The sequence below is a fragment of the Anoplophora glabripennis genome, unplaced genomic scaffold (assembly GCF_000390285.2).
Source record: "Anoplophora glabripennis isolate ALB-LARVAE unplaced genomic scaffold, Agla_2.0 scaffold178, whole genome shotgun sequence".
Classification (NCBI taxonomy): Eukaryota; Metazoa; Arthropoda; class Insecta; order Coleoptera; family Cerambycidae; genus Anoplophora; species Anoplophora glabripennis.
This window is the reverse complement of record NW_019416348.1, coordinates 426,366-443,588: the sequence shown is the minus strand read 5'-3', so window position 1 is coordinate 443,588 and position 17,223 is coordinate 426,366. Positions and strand designations below refer to the sequence as shown.

General features: G+C 31.4%; 1 protein-coding gene across 1 annotated transcript; it reads left to right on the top strand.

Annotated features, from left to right (window-relative positions):
* Nucleotides 1-15,568: 15,568 nt before the first annotated feature.
* Nucleotides 15,569-16,235, top strand: LOC108904920 (enhancer of split malpha protein-like). Its single transcript, XM_018707645.1, has one exon. It carries the CDS (start codon nucleotides 15,589-15,591, stop codon nucleotides 16,069-16,071), a length of 483 nt encoding a protein of 160 aa, XP_018563161.1. The 5' UTR covers nucleotides 15,569-15,588; the 3' UTR covers nucleotides 16,072-16,235.
* The last annotated feature ends 988 nt before the right edge of the window (nucleotides 16,236-17,223 follow it).

Genomic DNA, 17,223 nt, shown 5'->3' with positions numbered 1-17,223 from the left:
ATTGCTCGTGAATTGAATATTACACACATAATTGTGTGGCAAATTTTAAGATCTCAACAACTTTATCGTTAACACATGCAACGTGTGCAGGCTCTATTACCTAGAGGCTTTCCTCTCAGTGTAGATTTATGCATTTGGTTGCGTAATAGATTAGTAAGAACCCCGAATTTCTTAAGCCATGTGCTTTTCACAGATGAAGCTTCTTTTTCTCGAAATGCGATCATCGTCTTTCACAATAACAATATCTGGGCTGAGGGTAATCCCAATGCTATCATAGAAAATCATTTACAGGTACAATTTTCTCTAAATATTTGGGTTGGAATTATCGATGATCACCTTATTGGACCTTGCATTCTTCCACGAAAACTTACAGGCGAAGAGTACCGAAAGTTTTTGGAGCACAAGGTTCCTGAAGATTTAGAACCAGAAACACAATGTGGTGGATGCACGATGGAGCACCGCCACACTATAGTTTGGTTGCGCGTCAATTTCTGGGTGAGAATTACCCTAACCGTTGGATAGGAAGAGTGGGACCGCAAGCCGGGCCTCCCAGATCACTAGATTTGAATCCTTTGGATTATTTTCTATGGGGTCACTTGAAGTCACTAGTTTACATAACTCAAGTCCAAAATGAACAAGATAATGAGTTCGTTAATCAATGTTAAGGCGAATTGATTCATACGTTGCAGTAGGCGGCGGTAATTTTCAGCAGTTATTGTAAATGTTATTAACTTATTTGTAGAAGTAGTTTAGTCTTAGTTTTGCAAATGGTCTAAATTTGTCACATCGCAATACAATCAATAAGACATTTTTTCACTTGTTTTTCAAAAACTCTTAATGATTCAAGTTTCAAACAAAACTCCAGCGCAGGTTTAATTTTAAACCCGTTTTTTACAAAACAGCTGCTTTCAGTGACAACTACTAAGAATACCTTTTGTACTCTTAGAATAGGTATGTTTAGTTAAAAATGACATACAGTGCGACACAAAAAAGTTATGGTTATTTAAATCCAGGTACAACACTGTATGTGGCGCCCTCTAACATTAAACAAAAAATTAAGTAAATATTTGAATTTCTGATCATCAATACTTCCAGTTTCCCGAATTTCGTCAAATTGCCATGTTATTGAACAAAAATATAATCAAAATACCAAACAATTTTTTTTCTGATGCCCTGTTCATACTCTTCTCTCTTCCCTCTTTTGTTTAAAATTAGTCAAAGATTCACCCTTTAAAGTTTGTACGAGTACTTAATAAGCACCCTGTATAATATCAACAATAAGGATTTCAATATTTTAATTATCATGTAGATCACACCAATTTAAACACACATTGTTAACGAACTACCCACTTACATACCTAGAGAGGGTCAGGTTTCTAATTTTTAGTTCTTCAAAAATCCGACATCCGGATTAGGATACTTTAGCTGTCAAAGGAAACAAAGAGCCATTCAGGGATTAAAATTTGAGAAATTTCTGAGCGAATTAAACTTCCATTAAATCAATTAAAATTCCCGACCGCTACCGCCAAATCCGCAGCACTTCGGAAATGGTAGCTTTTAATAAAAACTCCAAAGGACTCCGAGAAATTCGAGCTTTTTAGGAGCCCCGAGTATCGCGTTTCTTGTTGTACAACATTCGTCGGTGTTTAACACACACAAGCCTTTGTCGTTTTTGTGAAGCACCTTCACCCTTTTCAAAAAATTCGCCATTGTCAGCCGATGCGTTTTTAAAATGCGATTTAAAAGGGTTGCCGATCGATCTCGCCCCCGTTTCGATAAAGGATTTTAAGTGAGGTAGCTCCAGAGTACAAAATCTATCATTATGTCGTGGTTAGTGGCACTTGTGCTAGTTTTCCGAAACGGCTTCTTTGTTGCGTACCGCTTAACCCCTTCTGTTTGCCAAAATTCCGGTTTAAATGCCACTTTGTGCTGTACAGGAAGTACCGTTTATTGCGGTGCTGGAAATGGTTCACTTTAACCCTTTCAATTTTAAGTACAGGTACATACAGAATAATAAAAATTTAAAATGGCTTGACTTATTTTGTTGTCTCTTCCTAAGCTCGTTTTCTTTTCTCCGCCGCGCTGTCTGTACTTTTCTTTTTTCTGTGCTTTTCTCAATAATAACATTTTTATATATTTTTTCTGCAATTTCACCTATGTGGTCGAAGTATTCGATGTTGAGGGTTACTATAAAGGTCTACAAAAATATAGATATTGGAAAATATATTAAGCTTACTGCTTATTTGAAGAGTGAATCGAGAGGATACCAAACAAAAAAAGCTGCAGTATTGGAAAGTGCACATATTGAAGAATTTTTGACTGGGGCTTCCGATAAAAAATATTTAATGATTAAGGTAATATCTCTTTACCTTTTACATGTTCTTAGGTATATAGTGAACTTTGAATTATTTGAGGTTGCAGTTATAATGGGGGTATCTGGTGCCTGTCGATGCTGCGAATTGATAAATTTGAAAATTGGTGACGTACAGGACGTTGGCAGTTACCTACTTGTTTCAATACCTGACACCAAGACAGATATTTCAAGAAAATCTACAATTATAAAAGAAGGATTTTGCGTGAATGCTGTTGAAATATGCAGAAAATATATTTATCTGCGCCCAATTCGCCTAACACAAATAGATTCTTTTTAAGATACGTCAATCAAAATGTACTTCTCAGCCTGCTGGAATCAACACATTGGCGAAGGTACCCTCAATAGTTGTTTCATTCCTGAATATCGCAAATCCAGAAGTATATACTGGCCATTGTATGAGGCACACTTCAACAACTTTATTGACCAATAAAGGTGCAGATCTTACAACCATCAAACGGCATGATGACTGGCTGAGCTCCTCTGTAGCTGAAAGTTATGTTGAGGAATCTATATCCAACAACTTGATATTGCAAGGAAAATATAACTGTTCCTTACAAGAAGGGAAATACGTAACTTCTTCACAAACTTCGGCAGATGTTACGATTTTCTGAAAATGATGGCAACAATGTTGTTGTTATTAGAAACGAAGTTAAATGTGATAAAACAAAAAACAAAATGTCTGTTACTATAAATGTTAATGTTCATAAGTAAATAAATTAAAGGTTTATTATTTTTTCATTATTCTACTAGTGAAATAAACTTATTTTATTCCACTAGTGGAAGTATCACTTTAGACGGTTCATATGTGTGGATAAATGTCCGATTATAAGGTGATGTGGATAAATGCAAATTTAAAGAAAACATGCAAGCTAAAACTAAAATACATCTAAGAATATAGAGTACATATTGAAAATTTTGGGCAACAAAAAAAAATTGTCTGTAATTGTCATAAACGAGCACACGAGATTTGTGCAATATGACTACATTGCACTTGGTAATATTTACGAGTAATTTGTTGTTAAGGCACAATAAATTAGTAATATCTAGATTTTACTACAAATTATAACAATCAGTGTATGATTCAATTTTGAAAAAGATCTTAACATCAGCATGAATTAAATCGTTTACATCCAGACCAGCAGTAATATAGTTAATGAATAAAATAAACAATAAGGGACCAAAAGTAGATCCCTGCAGGACACCTGACTTCTGTGGGTGTTTCATAGACTGACAACCACAGTATTGCACGTACTGCGATATATCAGTTATCAGTTAAGTATGAACAAAATAAAGCAACAAGGTCAGCATTTAGACCAATCTCATCCAATTTACCCAACCACGATCTAGTTAGACGGTCAAATGCGTTTGAAAAGTCGTTTTCATTCAATAGTATTAATTTCAGTTACATTATAGAATTGCGGCATTTGTTCTTACCTTAATTAAAATTAGGCTGCATAAACCTATTTATTATCGCAATTCAGTTAAATTTATATCATAAGTTATGTCGGTCTAATAACGGTTTGTGTCGACGCGGCTAAATTTTACTCTAAAATTTGGTAGCTTTAAATATGGCTGATACATTAGCAATTGTAAAATATCACAAATACAGCTAAATAAGCATAATCTTTACACTTGAACCAGAGTGAAATATTCGTATTAATAATGATGTNGGTCAGAAGCTATAAGGGATACGTATAAAAATTCATATTCCACACCTGTGGAATATGAAACTCATATTCCACGGGTGTGTAATATGAGTTACATTATGTACTTACCATCACAATTATAATGCGTCTATTATTAAATAGTCGTAGATAAACTTATTTTATTCCACTAGTGGAAGTATCACTTTAGACGGTTCATATGTGTGGATAAATGTCCGAAAGGTGATGTGGATAATTGCGAATTTAAAAAAAACATGCAAGCTAAAACTAAAATGCATCTAAGAATATAGAGTACATATTGAAAATTTTGGGCAACAGAAAAAAAATTGTCTGTAATTGTAATATTTACGAGTAATTTGTTGTTAAGGCACAATAAATTAGTAATATTTAGGTTTTGCTACAAATTATAACAATCAGTGTATGATTCAATCTTGAAAAAGATCTTAACATAAATTAAATCGTTTACATCCAGACCAGCAGCAATATCGTTAATGAATAAAATAAACAATAAGGGACCAAAAGTAGATCCCTGCAGGACACCTGACTTCTGTGGGTGTTTCATAGACTGACAACCACAGTATTGCACGTACTGCGATATATCAGTTATCAGTTAAGTATGAACAAAATAAGGCAACAAGGTCAGCATTTAGATCAATCTCATCCAATTTACCCAACCATGATCTAGCTAGACGGTCAAATACTTTTGAAAAGTCGTTTTCATTCAATAGTATTAATTTCAGTTACATTATAGAATTGCGGCACTTGTTCTTACCTTAATTAAAATTAGGCTGCATAAACCTATTTATTATCGCAATTCAGTTAAATTTATATCATAAGTTATGTCGGTCTAATAACGGTTTGTGTCGACGCGGCTAAATTTTACTCTAAAATTTGGTAGCTTTAAATATGGCTGATACATTAGCAATTGTAAAATATCACAAATACAGCTAAATAAGCATAATCTTTACACTTGAACCAGAGTGAAATATTCGTATTAATAATGATGTCCAAAAAATCATTTATAGTGCAAGAAAGGGATATATGAATGCATTGAATTTACTTTGGATTTTTAATTTATTTCTGGTGGAAGAAGTGTATAAGTGACAGTAAAAATGATTGCCGTTACTTACAAAAATTAATAAATACCAAAAAAATGGCCAGGGAAACACCAAGTTCAAAAAACCAATAATTGTATGACACAAAAATGGGATAAATAATGTGTAACTTAGATCGTTCTTGCAGAAGTCTGCATATTCCATATTTACGCCAGACGAAGAGAGTACAATTTAAATATAAATTTATTTTTTAGGTTATAGAACCATTTAATTGTCCCTTATTTACGAGTTTTTTTGCGACATTGTCAGTGGCCTCTCCCCTAGTCCATCCATCCATAATATGCTTTTGTCTGTGTCTCATTAGTAGCAATTTTACTCATACCTATCTATAGAGTTGACAAAAGTCGTGACATTACCTGAGTGAAATGTTACTATTTTTTATGGTTTGCCATCTGTCCTTTGGTAACTGTTACTCTATTATTCTTGTTATTAGTCTAATCATTACTATTTTACATTTGTCTAAATAACACCAATAATAAATACTGCCGCTTCTTTGACTAATTTGAATTAATCTTTTTAAATGTTGTTTCAATAAACTGATTTAAATATTTATTGATTGGTTTTTTGCTAAAAATATACCTAATACGTGTTTTACAATGTGCATTCAGATACTACATCATAAATATTATTATTTTTTATCTTCTATAATTTATTGCCTTGAAATTATCTTTTACAAAACCAACAAGTTCAGACAAGTTGACGACTGGATTATCCTACGTGACGTTTTTACAGATTTATTTGCACAATGTCACAAAAAGCATGTGCCCGATATATATTTCTTTAGGCTCTTTGAGCAACTTTTAAAACCGGTCAACAAAAGGCAGTGCCGTATGACTCATGGTACCCTTTTGTGAAGGTGGATTTGGTCCTTTTTACTTCCTTTGAATAATACTACGACGATTCGCAATAGGAAGAGATTCTCACACTTGCAGAAAAGCAAGTTGAAACAAGTTTAGGAACTACACCTTGTAAGAAAGTTAAAGGCTGCTGAGGGTTATGATACGTATTTTAATTTTCTGGTAAGTGATTTATAATAATAATAAGAGTTAATATTTTAATCAATAAAAAATATAGAGTATGAATACTAAGNATACAGTATCAAACAAAGTAAATATGTACTTGCTACCGGTCTTTAGATATTTTTAGCAACGACTGATTCAATTCAGTCATTATGAATTTTTCTGGGAAATATTTTACACAATTCTTGTAAATTAATTTCGTATAGTAAAACCAGTTCTTATTTTTGACCAGTCAGATCAATAAAAACAATTTATGTATTTGAGAATTTGTATTTTAAATAATATTATAAAGATATTAACTTTTAGCATAGTTTTCTCTTATATTTGCGTGCTTTACCACCTTTGAAAATTTAAGAAAATATATTAAGCAAACCCTTGCGTCAAGAGAATAAGGCGAGAGTTATTTTTGTGAAACTACACTTCACATTCAACCAATCGGCCATCCCGTTATCGCCAGCGTAAACTTAACGGTTTGTTATTGTTCATTGTAAACGAATCATTAATATTGGAAGTGCCTTATAAACATTTATGAAAGTTCTGTATACTGAAATTAATTGTTTTTGATGCAGTGGTTCAAAGTAAATTTAACGCTTACACTTAAACTAGCTAATAAACAGTACTTTTGAACCACAATATGCAAAAAAAAATATATTTTACGTGGTTTTGAAGGATTACGAGTATATACATATTAACCTTATATAAAACACTCTGTCTATGCAAGATACAAATTTAATAGTTGTGCAGCTTCTACTTCTTGTACAACAATACAAATACAGCAAAGGTTTCCAATTTCTTCAATATTTTCAATGTTGGCATCCATAGGAATTTTTTTTTACTTCATAAGGATTATTAATTAAAACTATAAACTTAAACTTAACATATGTTCCATACCTAAGAAGCACACATCAATCTAAATTATATTTATTTGGCATTTAAAACTATATACAACCACCTATCTGAGTAATTTATTTCTAGATCAACTAAAACATAACCATTATACAAAAAAATCTTATTTCATTCCTTTAAAAGCCCGTAACTTTTTAAGGAAGCAAAATTATACCAAAGTGATTCAATGTAATGTGTGTTATTTTCTTCAAAGGAAGCACGGCAATTCGATTTAGGACTCCCTGTATGTTAGTGCGTATTTTCCTTAAAAACGACGCGTTTCTGAAATTTTCTGAATTTGGATGGGAAAAGAAATTTTATGTTATGATAAACAACTACCTATCCTGTAAAAAATTTGAATGTAAAGAAATTATGTTATAAAATGTCACTCTAGCACATGGTGAAAAATTAATAGTGAACTATTTATCACTCTTAAAAACTTATCTGTAGCAAACTGCACTGATGAACTCTTTTTGGAAAAGATGCTGCTAAAATTTTATCCAAAAAAAAAACGAAGCACGATAGTCCCATGGTCTATGAAAGAAATTTGTCTCATTTTTACATATTGAATCACCCCAAAACTGTTTACCCTTTTTTCAGAGCACCCTGGGTTTTTGGATGTTTGATTCTCCATACACTGGCACTCCGTTTTTGAAATTCGGTCAATTCGTTCAGAAGTTACGAAGTCTTGAAGTTATACATCTTTTCGGCAGTTAAGCCCTAGGGTACGTTTTCAATGGGTCACACTGTATATTAAAACTTTTTACGATTAATCCTTACATGTATATTTGATTTATGCAAAATACCTATGTACATTACGAGTATTTACTTTAAAAAAAAAACAACTTTTCTGACATCTTTTTTGGCGGTCATTTAAATGTCGATAAAATATTCGAAAACAGTACCTATTGGAAATGTTCTAATATTAGTCCAGGCGGTATCTGTTTCGGGTTGGGTAAAAAACATATGTTCGGATGTAATTTTTAAAATTTTAAAAAATTAAAATTATAATTAATTAATTATCATACAACTAAAAATTAATACCATAATTTTAGTTGTTTATTTAAATAATTATTGTTTAAACAATTTTATAATATTTAAACAGACTTTCTAGTATTACCTGGTGCAACATGCAAAAATTTTGGTCGTGAATATTAACATAGTAAATAAATAAACATAATAAATTAATCATTTTTTAAAGTAACTGTTTATCGGCATGTCAAAAGTCCAATAATTAATAATAAAAGGTAGTTGAAAATATGATAATTGAATTTTTTAAGTTGCGAGACATCGATTTAAAAAAAAATCATCGAAATTGGTCCATTAGAAGCTGAGATAAGTGAAATTTTTCCGAGCGTCGCAGTTTTGAACTCGAGAATTCAGATCGGAGTAGCTGTGTGTTTGCTCCCCCCACCACTGATACCTCATTGATTTCACGCGGTCTTGAATATCTTTGAGTGACATTTTAAATGGGACGCCCGTGATTGCAAATTTTGAAAATTTATATCTGGAAAGTACTCGGAATGACAAACCTATTAGTTCAAAAAACAGCCCTTATACCCTTATAGTTTTGCTGTAAATAAGGGTTAACTTTAACGGGCTATAACTCCGAAAATAATGGGCGGATCATCAGGTTTTTTTTTAAATACTCGTCTTTCCGAGTACTTTCAAACCATATTTTAAAATAAAAAAAAAATTAAAAAAACATTAAATTATTGCAATTGTTTATAAGCGTGAAAATTGCGAAAATGTTTAAACAATCACCACGGCTCACCTAATCGTCCGATTTGAATTTTTCAAAAAGCATTTTAAAGCTTGAGAGCTCTTCTTTTTGTGGTGAAATTTTCAAGTATTCAAAGGCTTTAGATTTTTAGAAATTTGATTTTGAAAATTTTTTAATTTAAAAAAAAAAAAAAAAATTAAACAATTATTATGTAAAAACTATCGAACCGAATTGGATGAAATTTGGTGTGATGATTCTATGCACTAAGAAGTTTAATTGGGAAAAGTATGAAGATCCTAGGTATTATTCAAGTGTCTGAAAAAAATTGACAAATAAACTAGCATTTTTTGCAATTTTTTAAATGATTTTTCCGATTTTTGCAATAACAATAATTATTTTTTCGAATTGCAACTAACTCTATCTTGTTCAAAATTTAATTACAAAACTTTTTTCCTCTTCCATTTTTGTCTAAAATTGTCGACGAGAAATCCAAGAAAAAAATGATTTTTTTGCTATTTTTTTATACTTTTTTGCAATAACAAATAAACCCGCGTTTTTTATTTGCATAGAAAAATTATCATTTCTGATGTTATTTAGAAGCCGTTGAAGCAAAATTCTCCGATCATATGCGTTTTACCCAAGTATACCCTTTTTAAAACAGATATTGGTGTATTATTTGAGTAAAGACAAAATTTTCACACATTTGCATTGTATCGTATCAACTTACTATTTATCAGACGCTTCAGCCGTATTGAACAAGATAGCACGATGACATCCTTTTATTTACCTCCGATAAAAACGGTTGCACGTGTGCTCTGAAGACAAAGCATCCACCAAACAGGTCCATACAGGTCTGAAATTTATATCGCGTTCAAAGAGGAACCTTAAAGAAGTCACGCTCATCTCATAAAAAAAAAACATAAATCCGTAAATTACAGAGGGCGCATTCCAACACTAGAAGTCGTTTAATGTACGTTTAATAACAGAGGGGAGAAGGATTATAAAGAAACATATGATATGGTTAAACCCGTAGGTCGTAACGTTACGGCACGGACTGGTTTCTTTTAGTTTTTGGCCATCACGCACTACGTGTTAAGTATATCGTTGAAATAGGTCCACTTGTTCGTAAGAGCGTCACGAGAATCGGTCATAATTGGGGGTTTAAGGGTTATTTACAGGTGGCTGCAGGGGTTTAGAGACACAAATTGTTATTTATACAGTCAGAGATGCCATTAAAGCTGCATGAAATTAGTTTTCGGATATAAAAATCCCAAATAAATTTAGAGAAATTTACTAACCTTTATCCTTATCAATGGCAAATACAATGGAAAGTTGATTAGTAATATAGTTTCAAATCTAGACACAACCGGAGATATTCCGATCACACCCAGCAAGAAAAGCGTAATATACAGTGTCCTGTATCGATTTGATTAAATCTTGGTAGAATAAAGTTGACACCTCTAAAATTAAAAAACACAAATACAAAAATTAAAGGAACAACAGGGTTTGTTCAGAAGTTACAGGTCCATGAAATGTAAATAAACATATTTAAATACGTAAACTAAATAAAAATCTATTTTATGAATGCTTAATAACTACATTTACAAAATTTCCTTGGCCTTGCTGAATACAAAAGCTTTTACTGGCATGCTTGTAGTTAAACATTTTTGTTTCATTCAGAGATAAAATTTTATTTGGTTTAAAATTTAAATCTATTCGCTCTTCATAATTTCTATTACCCTGCGATTTCGGATCAAATAAATATTGTCCTATTTTTGTCTTTTGTTCTACAGACTAAGTCGATGCTTCCAATATTTTATTATAACTTATTATAATGATAAGGAACACCTTAAACACAAAATTCTCTGTCCCAATTAAGACTTCATTTTGATAATTTTGAAGTATAATCTGGTAAAAAGTATATTAACAGTCCCGCAATAAAATTTCAGTTAAATTAAAAAATATATAAATAAACTACGTATATAAATGTAGATAGTGTATACTTTAGTTATTATTAATATTATTAAATACTTCATTATTAAACTTTTTTACAGGATCATTAGAAATTATTCATTTTGATGACAGACTGACTGATAATGACGTAAACGTATTTTCGAAAATTTTAACTAGGTATTGAATGTTTTGGTTCACGATTTTTTAATCAAATTTTATTCATGCATTGAAAATTATCTGTAAGTGTCGACATATATCTAGTGCATGCAAATTTATTAAAAAAAAAGAACACTCAAGTTATATATTCATTAAAATTTTCCTAAATCTACAGCCTACTTGCACACTGCAGGTGTTTCTAATTATTACTTATTTGTAAACACTTCTTAATATTAAATATGCAACACTGTCTGGTTAAACACATTGCTAACAAAACATAATCACCCACCCTCGATTGTTTGAATCAGCTGCTGTTAAAGACTAGACACTGTTTACTCAATCTGTTTAGTCAACCAACCATTTTGGCGAGGCTTGAAGCGCCGATCCTTTATTAAATTAGCTGCAGATACACATACACCTAAAAAATAAATCAAGACTTTGTGGCACTTACATAGACATGTGTTTGGTTTACACGAGTTCTGTTAGTGTGTATGGCATAACATATGTGTAGGCACAGACCATTTCAAATTATATACAAACAAGTGTGGCTCTAGGAAACTGTACTTTGAACACCGCAAATGCACCACAAAATCCAACAAGACATTTTCAGCTAACAGATGTAGATAATAAGTATGCAAGTTGTCAATAATGAAGGAGCCTTGTTTTAGTTAAAATAAAGAACATTTTCTTATATAAATGTTGTTCTCAAAGCATTCGTTTTTGAGATAATGAGTGTTTTTCTCGAAAATATACATATCTAAAGATATCATATATCATATAACTAAATATACAGGTGACCAAAAATGAAACCTCGTATTCTTTGGTGAATTTTTTTTGCTTCGTTAAAAATTATGAATGTCAAAGTTTTTATCGCAGCCCACTATGTAATTTTAAAAAGCATTACCTATATTCGAATATCGAAATGTGTTCTCAGTTCGTTTTTTAAGTTTTACTCAAAAATCAGGCTTTTTTCGAAAACCATTAGAGAGTAGTAATTTGTAGAAAATTGAAAGACTAATCCGAATATATCATGGTTGTTACTGTAAAGCAGTGGCGTCCTATTTTATTTAGAAAAATATGCCACCGATACCCTGTATCTCCGCCACTGGAGCTTGTAAATTTTAGGAAAATCTCTCAGATTTTGGACAATGTTTACATAAATATCTGTGCCTAATTTCAAATTACTTCACTTACAAGTTTTTAAATTAGGTGTTTAAAAAAATTAAAAATATTTTTTGAAGTTTAACACCTTGTATCTTTTTAACGAAGCGTCCTAGATAAAAACTTTATAGGAAAAACTCCCCTTAAAATTCACCAAAGAATACGAGGTTAAAATTCACCAAAGAATACGAGGTTTCATTTTTGGTCACCATTTGTGAATCACCCTGTACTTTGAACTGAAATGAACTGAAATGAAATTTTATGTTCATAATACAATCCAAATAAAATTGCACTTTACTTAAAAAAAGATCAGGTTTCTTCTTAAAACAGTGGCTGTTTATACTATTTCCCTCAAAAATTATGATATAACACTGATATAAATATTTGATATCCAAATCATTTGTGGAACGAAAAGATCCTTTGACTTTTTTGCTTAGCTTTTGCCATTTTACTACAAATAAACAATTTGTAAATATAACATGTTTGAATAAACAGAGAATTTATTTTTTACAATACATGTTCAAATCAACCCTCTTTTCGATAGGTTTTCTAATTTATCCATTTACTCACTTAAAAATTGTTGTATTCTAATGAATCTGTTTTTGTATCTTTGACGCTCTGTATCTCAAAAACGCTTTAAGTATTTATATTTATAAGAAAATATTTTTCAATTTTGAAGAGGAAAACGCTCTTTCATTTTTTATATCCTGTATACTATGTTCATTATTAAAAAAAATATTGTTTTATAGTTTTCGAGTTGAACTATTTATACGGTTTTTTTCTAAACCCTAGTATTAACAATTTGGATGCTTTTACATAATTTGTTTGTTCAAATTTGGTAAAATGTTTTAATTACTCAAATAGAACGCTATTTTTTTAAACTAGGAAATCTATGTTTTTGTGATTTTGAAAGTATATATTTACTATATGTCCTAAAAATTTGAAACAAAATTCATGACTTCTATTATGACTTTTATTTGTTTGCAAATTACCGGGACCGGTCGCTTATATTTTTTTGTTCTACACTTTCTGACGTGACACACACATAGGTAACGCTAGTAACGTTCCGGATATGCCGTCACGCTCTTTTTTATCTCTTTTAAATACGAATATCCTGGTAATTAATTTTCTTTGACATTTGCTTAAATTTAAGTTATTTGCAGAACTTCTTTAAAATCATTTGAAAAATCTAGAAAATATCAAACACCACAAAATCAGTTTTAAAAGTCCAACGATATATCACTCCTTACACATTGCTGTGTATCCCTCATCGGTCTAGCAAATGAACATTAAGTGTAAAAAATTGAAGATGTTTTGCAGAATTTATCTCCCACCTATGCGAACCTCATATTAAAAAGTGCGGAATATAAAAAAACAGAATCGCTTTATTTAATCTAATCTTTTGAGACATACAGCATATCATGGTGTTTGCTTTCTAAATTCGACTAATTAATTCATATCGACACTGTTGCTACTATTAAATTATTCAAATTAGACTGTAATTAAAGAAAAATTGGCACAAAGTAATGACTTATTAGTATTGTTAATATCAAATGATATACAGGGTGTTTCTAAAATAGGGTTCCAAACTGCTGCGTATATAACTCATTAAAATAAGCCAAAAAGTTCCTATTAACATGTGCCCTAAAACGCATCCTTAAGAAGTTATATGCCCTTAAAAGGGCTCAAACAAAACTGTTTTTTTTTTTTCAAATAAATTGCAGTTATGAAGGATCCGATCATTTAATAAATAAATTAGGACATAAACNTATTTATACTGTTTATTTCTAAACCTTAGTATTAACAATTTGGATGCGTTTACATAATTTTTTTGTTCAAATTTGGTAAAATGTTTTAATTACTCAAATAGAACGCTATTTTTTTAAACTAGGAAACCTATGTTTTTTTGATATATTTACCATATGTCCTAAAAATTTGGAACAAAATTCATAAGGGTGCGTTTTAAGGCACATGTTAATAGGAACTTTTTGGCTTATTTTAATGAGTTATAAACGCAGCAGAAGTTTGGAACCCTATTTTATAAACACCTTGTATATTTTAAAATTACAAAAAAGCATAATATTCCATATTCCATAAAAGAAATACTTAGAAATCGCATATGCGACGTTCTATTGTTTTTTCTAAATTGGAATTTTTAAAACATTAAATTTATCGTACCGTTATTGATTTGAACAATTGTTTTATCGTTGACTAAAAGATAACTTTTCAAAAATAAAAAAACGAAATTATACCTACCGCCTTTAATTTTTTTTAACCACTTTTACTCTGCCATTGGTTGAGGTACAGAAGAGCGACGTATATTGAAAAATTGGTTATTTTAAATAAAAATATACATGTCGAAAACGAAGTTGTACTTACCGCCATTATTTTTTTTAACTACTTTTACTCTGTATATTAAAAGATTGGTTATTTAAAAAAATATATATGTCCGAATATTTTTTGTATATGTATAACTTCATTAATGTATAGGTATGTTAATTATGTATAAGTAGGTAACAACTTTTATTCCTTTTTTTATTTTGGCAGGTTCCTAACAGGGTTTAGTTCATACATAAATAAATTTATTAAAATAAAAACATATTACATACTAAACGTTAAATTTAAATATAAGGAAGTAATGAATTTTATTTTCCATACAAATAATTCTTTTAAAACGAGTTTTCCACCCACGTTTGAATATAAAATGAGTAAACATCCTTGGCGTCACCAACTCGCTCTGTTGTTACAAGTATTGCGAGGTTTTCTTCGTCAAAAATACACCCGCAAAAGAATGTTATTCCTAAATCCGTAACAGAATACTTCACAGTATCACATTTTTATACAAAAACTGTCTAATGAATAGAACCAATGCAAAAATCAGGTAAAGATTCCTCAACCCGAAAAACAACCCTTAGAGCACACGTTACTCAATGAAACGGGATACATCGGACCATAAGAAAATTATTCAACAGTACTGACCGTAATCAACCTGCTTCTCATTGTGAGGGCACCCCAGCTTTACACGTGCATCTGAAACAAATTAAACACACAAGATTGTGGACCTTTTCAAAGTCCCTTTTACTATTTGACGTGGGCAAATATCGAAGAAGTCTAGAATATGTAGAAGAGGTAAAAAGGGTCAAATTCAATACCTAATACCTCCCCCGTATACCTTTACACATAAGCGAAAATCTTTTTAAACACCCCTACGTATACCATCTGCCTTTGTAAAATCGTGGGAACATGTACTAGATCGCGATTCTCACGGATCTTCTACACCCTATACACGTATGCCCCATCTCCGTCGCGCCGGCCGCCTCGACATATGCTGGCGCTCCTCTCAAACTCGCTGTACCGAAAAGTGCACACCTGTCCCTATACGTCGCAGCCATAGGTTGAGGGTAGAACCCCTCTTTCCTTATCCTAAGGGTCCATGACGTCAGTCGCACTATATATTGGGACACGGCTCTCTCAAAAATCATTCACTTTCGTGTCTTTCGCTCCAGTAGCAGCACAGTTTCCGATAATATATCGCAAAATGAATTTCAACGCCGAGTACATCGTCTCTTCGAACAACTCCATTAACGACAACAAGGTCAACGATAAGAAGGCCAAGTCGACCATTCACCAGATCAAGAAGCTGATCAAGTGCGTCTTAAAGAAGAACAACAAAAACACGTTTAGAAAAAATCCTCAGCCTAGTTACTTTTTAGACGAGGACGAAATAAGCGACAACATCGCCAACGAAATCTTGGAAAACGAGATTTTCGAGGAAATCGACACTTGTGAGGAATTTTCTGCCGTTCCAGTCTACGACAATGGTGAGATTGACATCCTCCCCGTTAACAGAGGTCAGAGATACATCCCAGTCCACTTCGCGAGAACAGAGGCGGGTACTTTCTTCTGGACATCCATCTCGGGGCCTGATGCTGACATCGCTTCCGTAGGAGACAAGAACGCTATTTGCAATTACCAGACGCCTGAATTGCAAACTCCCTGCGACAGATGGGCCCAAGCTTAATCATTTTTTCGCTCCAGAAAGAAATGATCCCCCTGTGATGTCCAGTGCCTTAATTTTTAAATCATTTGTGATGGTTTTTGCTCAACTTTTTTTTGACTAATGTCGATGTGATACTGTAGTTTTAATATTGTACATTTTTTTTACAGATTTTTATCTGTTTGTGATTGAAGCTTTAATATTTTTATGTTGTATAAGATAAGATGTCTTCCGTTAGTTTTAAGAAAATATTTTAATAAACTATTTTTAATATAACCTTTATTTGTTTCATTCTTTATTTTGCATTTTCAGGTTCAGAATAAAAAAAATATATCAAATATGTAGTTAACACAGTGAAGAAAAAAAAACAATAAATAAAAAGTTACTATTTTATATCATTATTTCAGTTATGATTATTATTATACAATAAATACAATTTGTTCACATTACTATTTCTGTTTTTAAAAATTACTATAACTGTACAATATGAGTAGGTTTCTTAAAATATGTGAAAAGGAACGTAGCACATTTCTGGGTTACTCTGAAGACGCTGGCAGGTAAAATTTCAGTTGGCCAACAAAGTTATACGAATTGTACCTTTAAAAAGTCCTGTTGACTTACTTGGGAGATTTTATTACCTGGTTATTATAAGAGCATCTCAGATTCTTCTGCACAACCAGAGGCATAAAACGAGCACCTGAAAATTAAGTAGGTATATGATTAATACAGAATATTTTTTATTTTATTCATTGACTAATAATGTGTTAATAAATTAGCAGTACCTATGCAATTACTATACCATATGTTAAATAAAATTGATGCTAGGATTTTTTTCATGGCTATATTGATAAATATTTTTATTTATATACAGGTTGTCCTAATTTATGAATGTACAGGCCATTAGCACAGTAAGTAAAAAATAAATGAATAAATGAAATTAAAACATTAAAACAATGAGAATGAGCATGAGCAAAATTGCAAATCCTAAGTCTGCTATGATATTCCAATTGCCAATTTTTTTTAAATTGTGCCTAAGGCTGAGTATTGGGCCCTATTCTATTTCTTATCTATATCAATGATTTCTCAAATGGTGATATAACTACTGATTTTATTTTATTTGCCGATGATACTACCGCTTTAAAGTCAAATAATAACTTAACTAAACTCACAGAGGAT

Excerpts from the sequence above, each read along its gene's own strand:
- LOC108904920 (XM_018707645.1), top strand. The coding sequence starts at position 15,589 with ATGAATTTCAACGCCGAGTACATCGTCTCTTCGAACAACTCCATTAAC.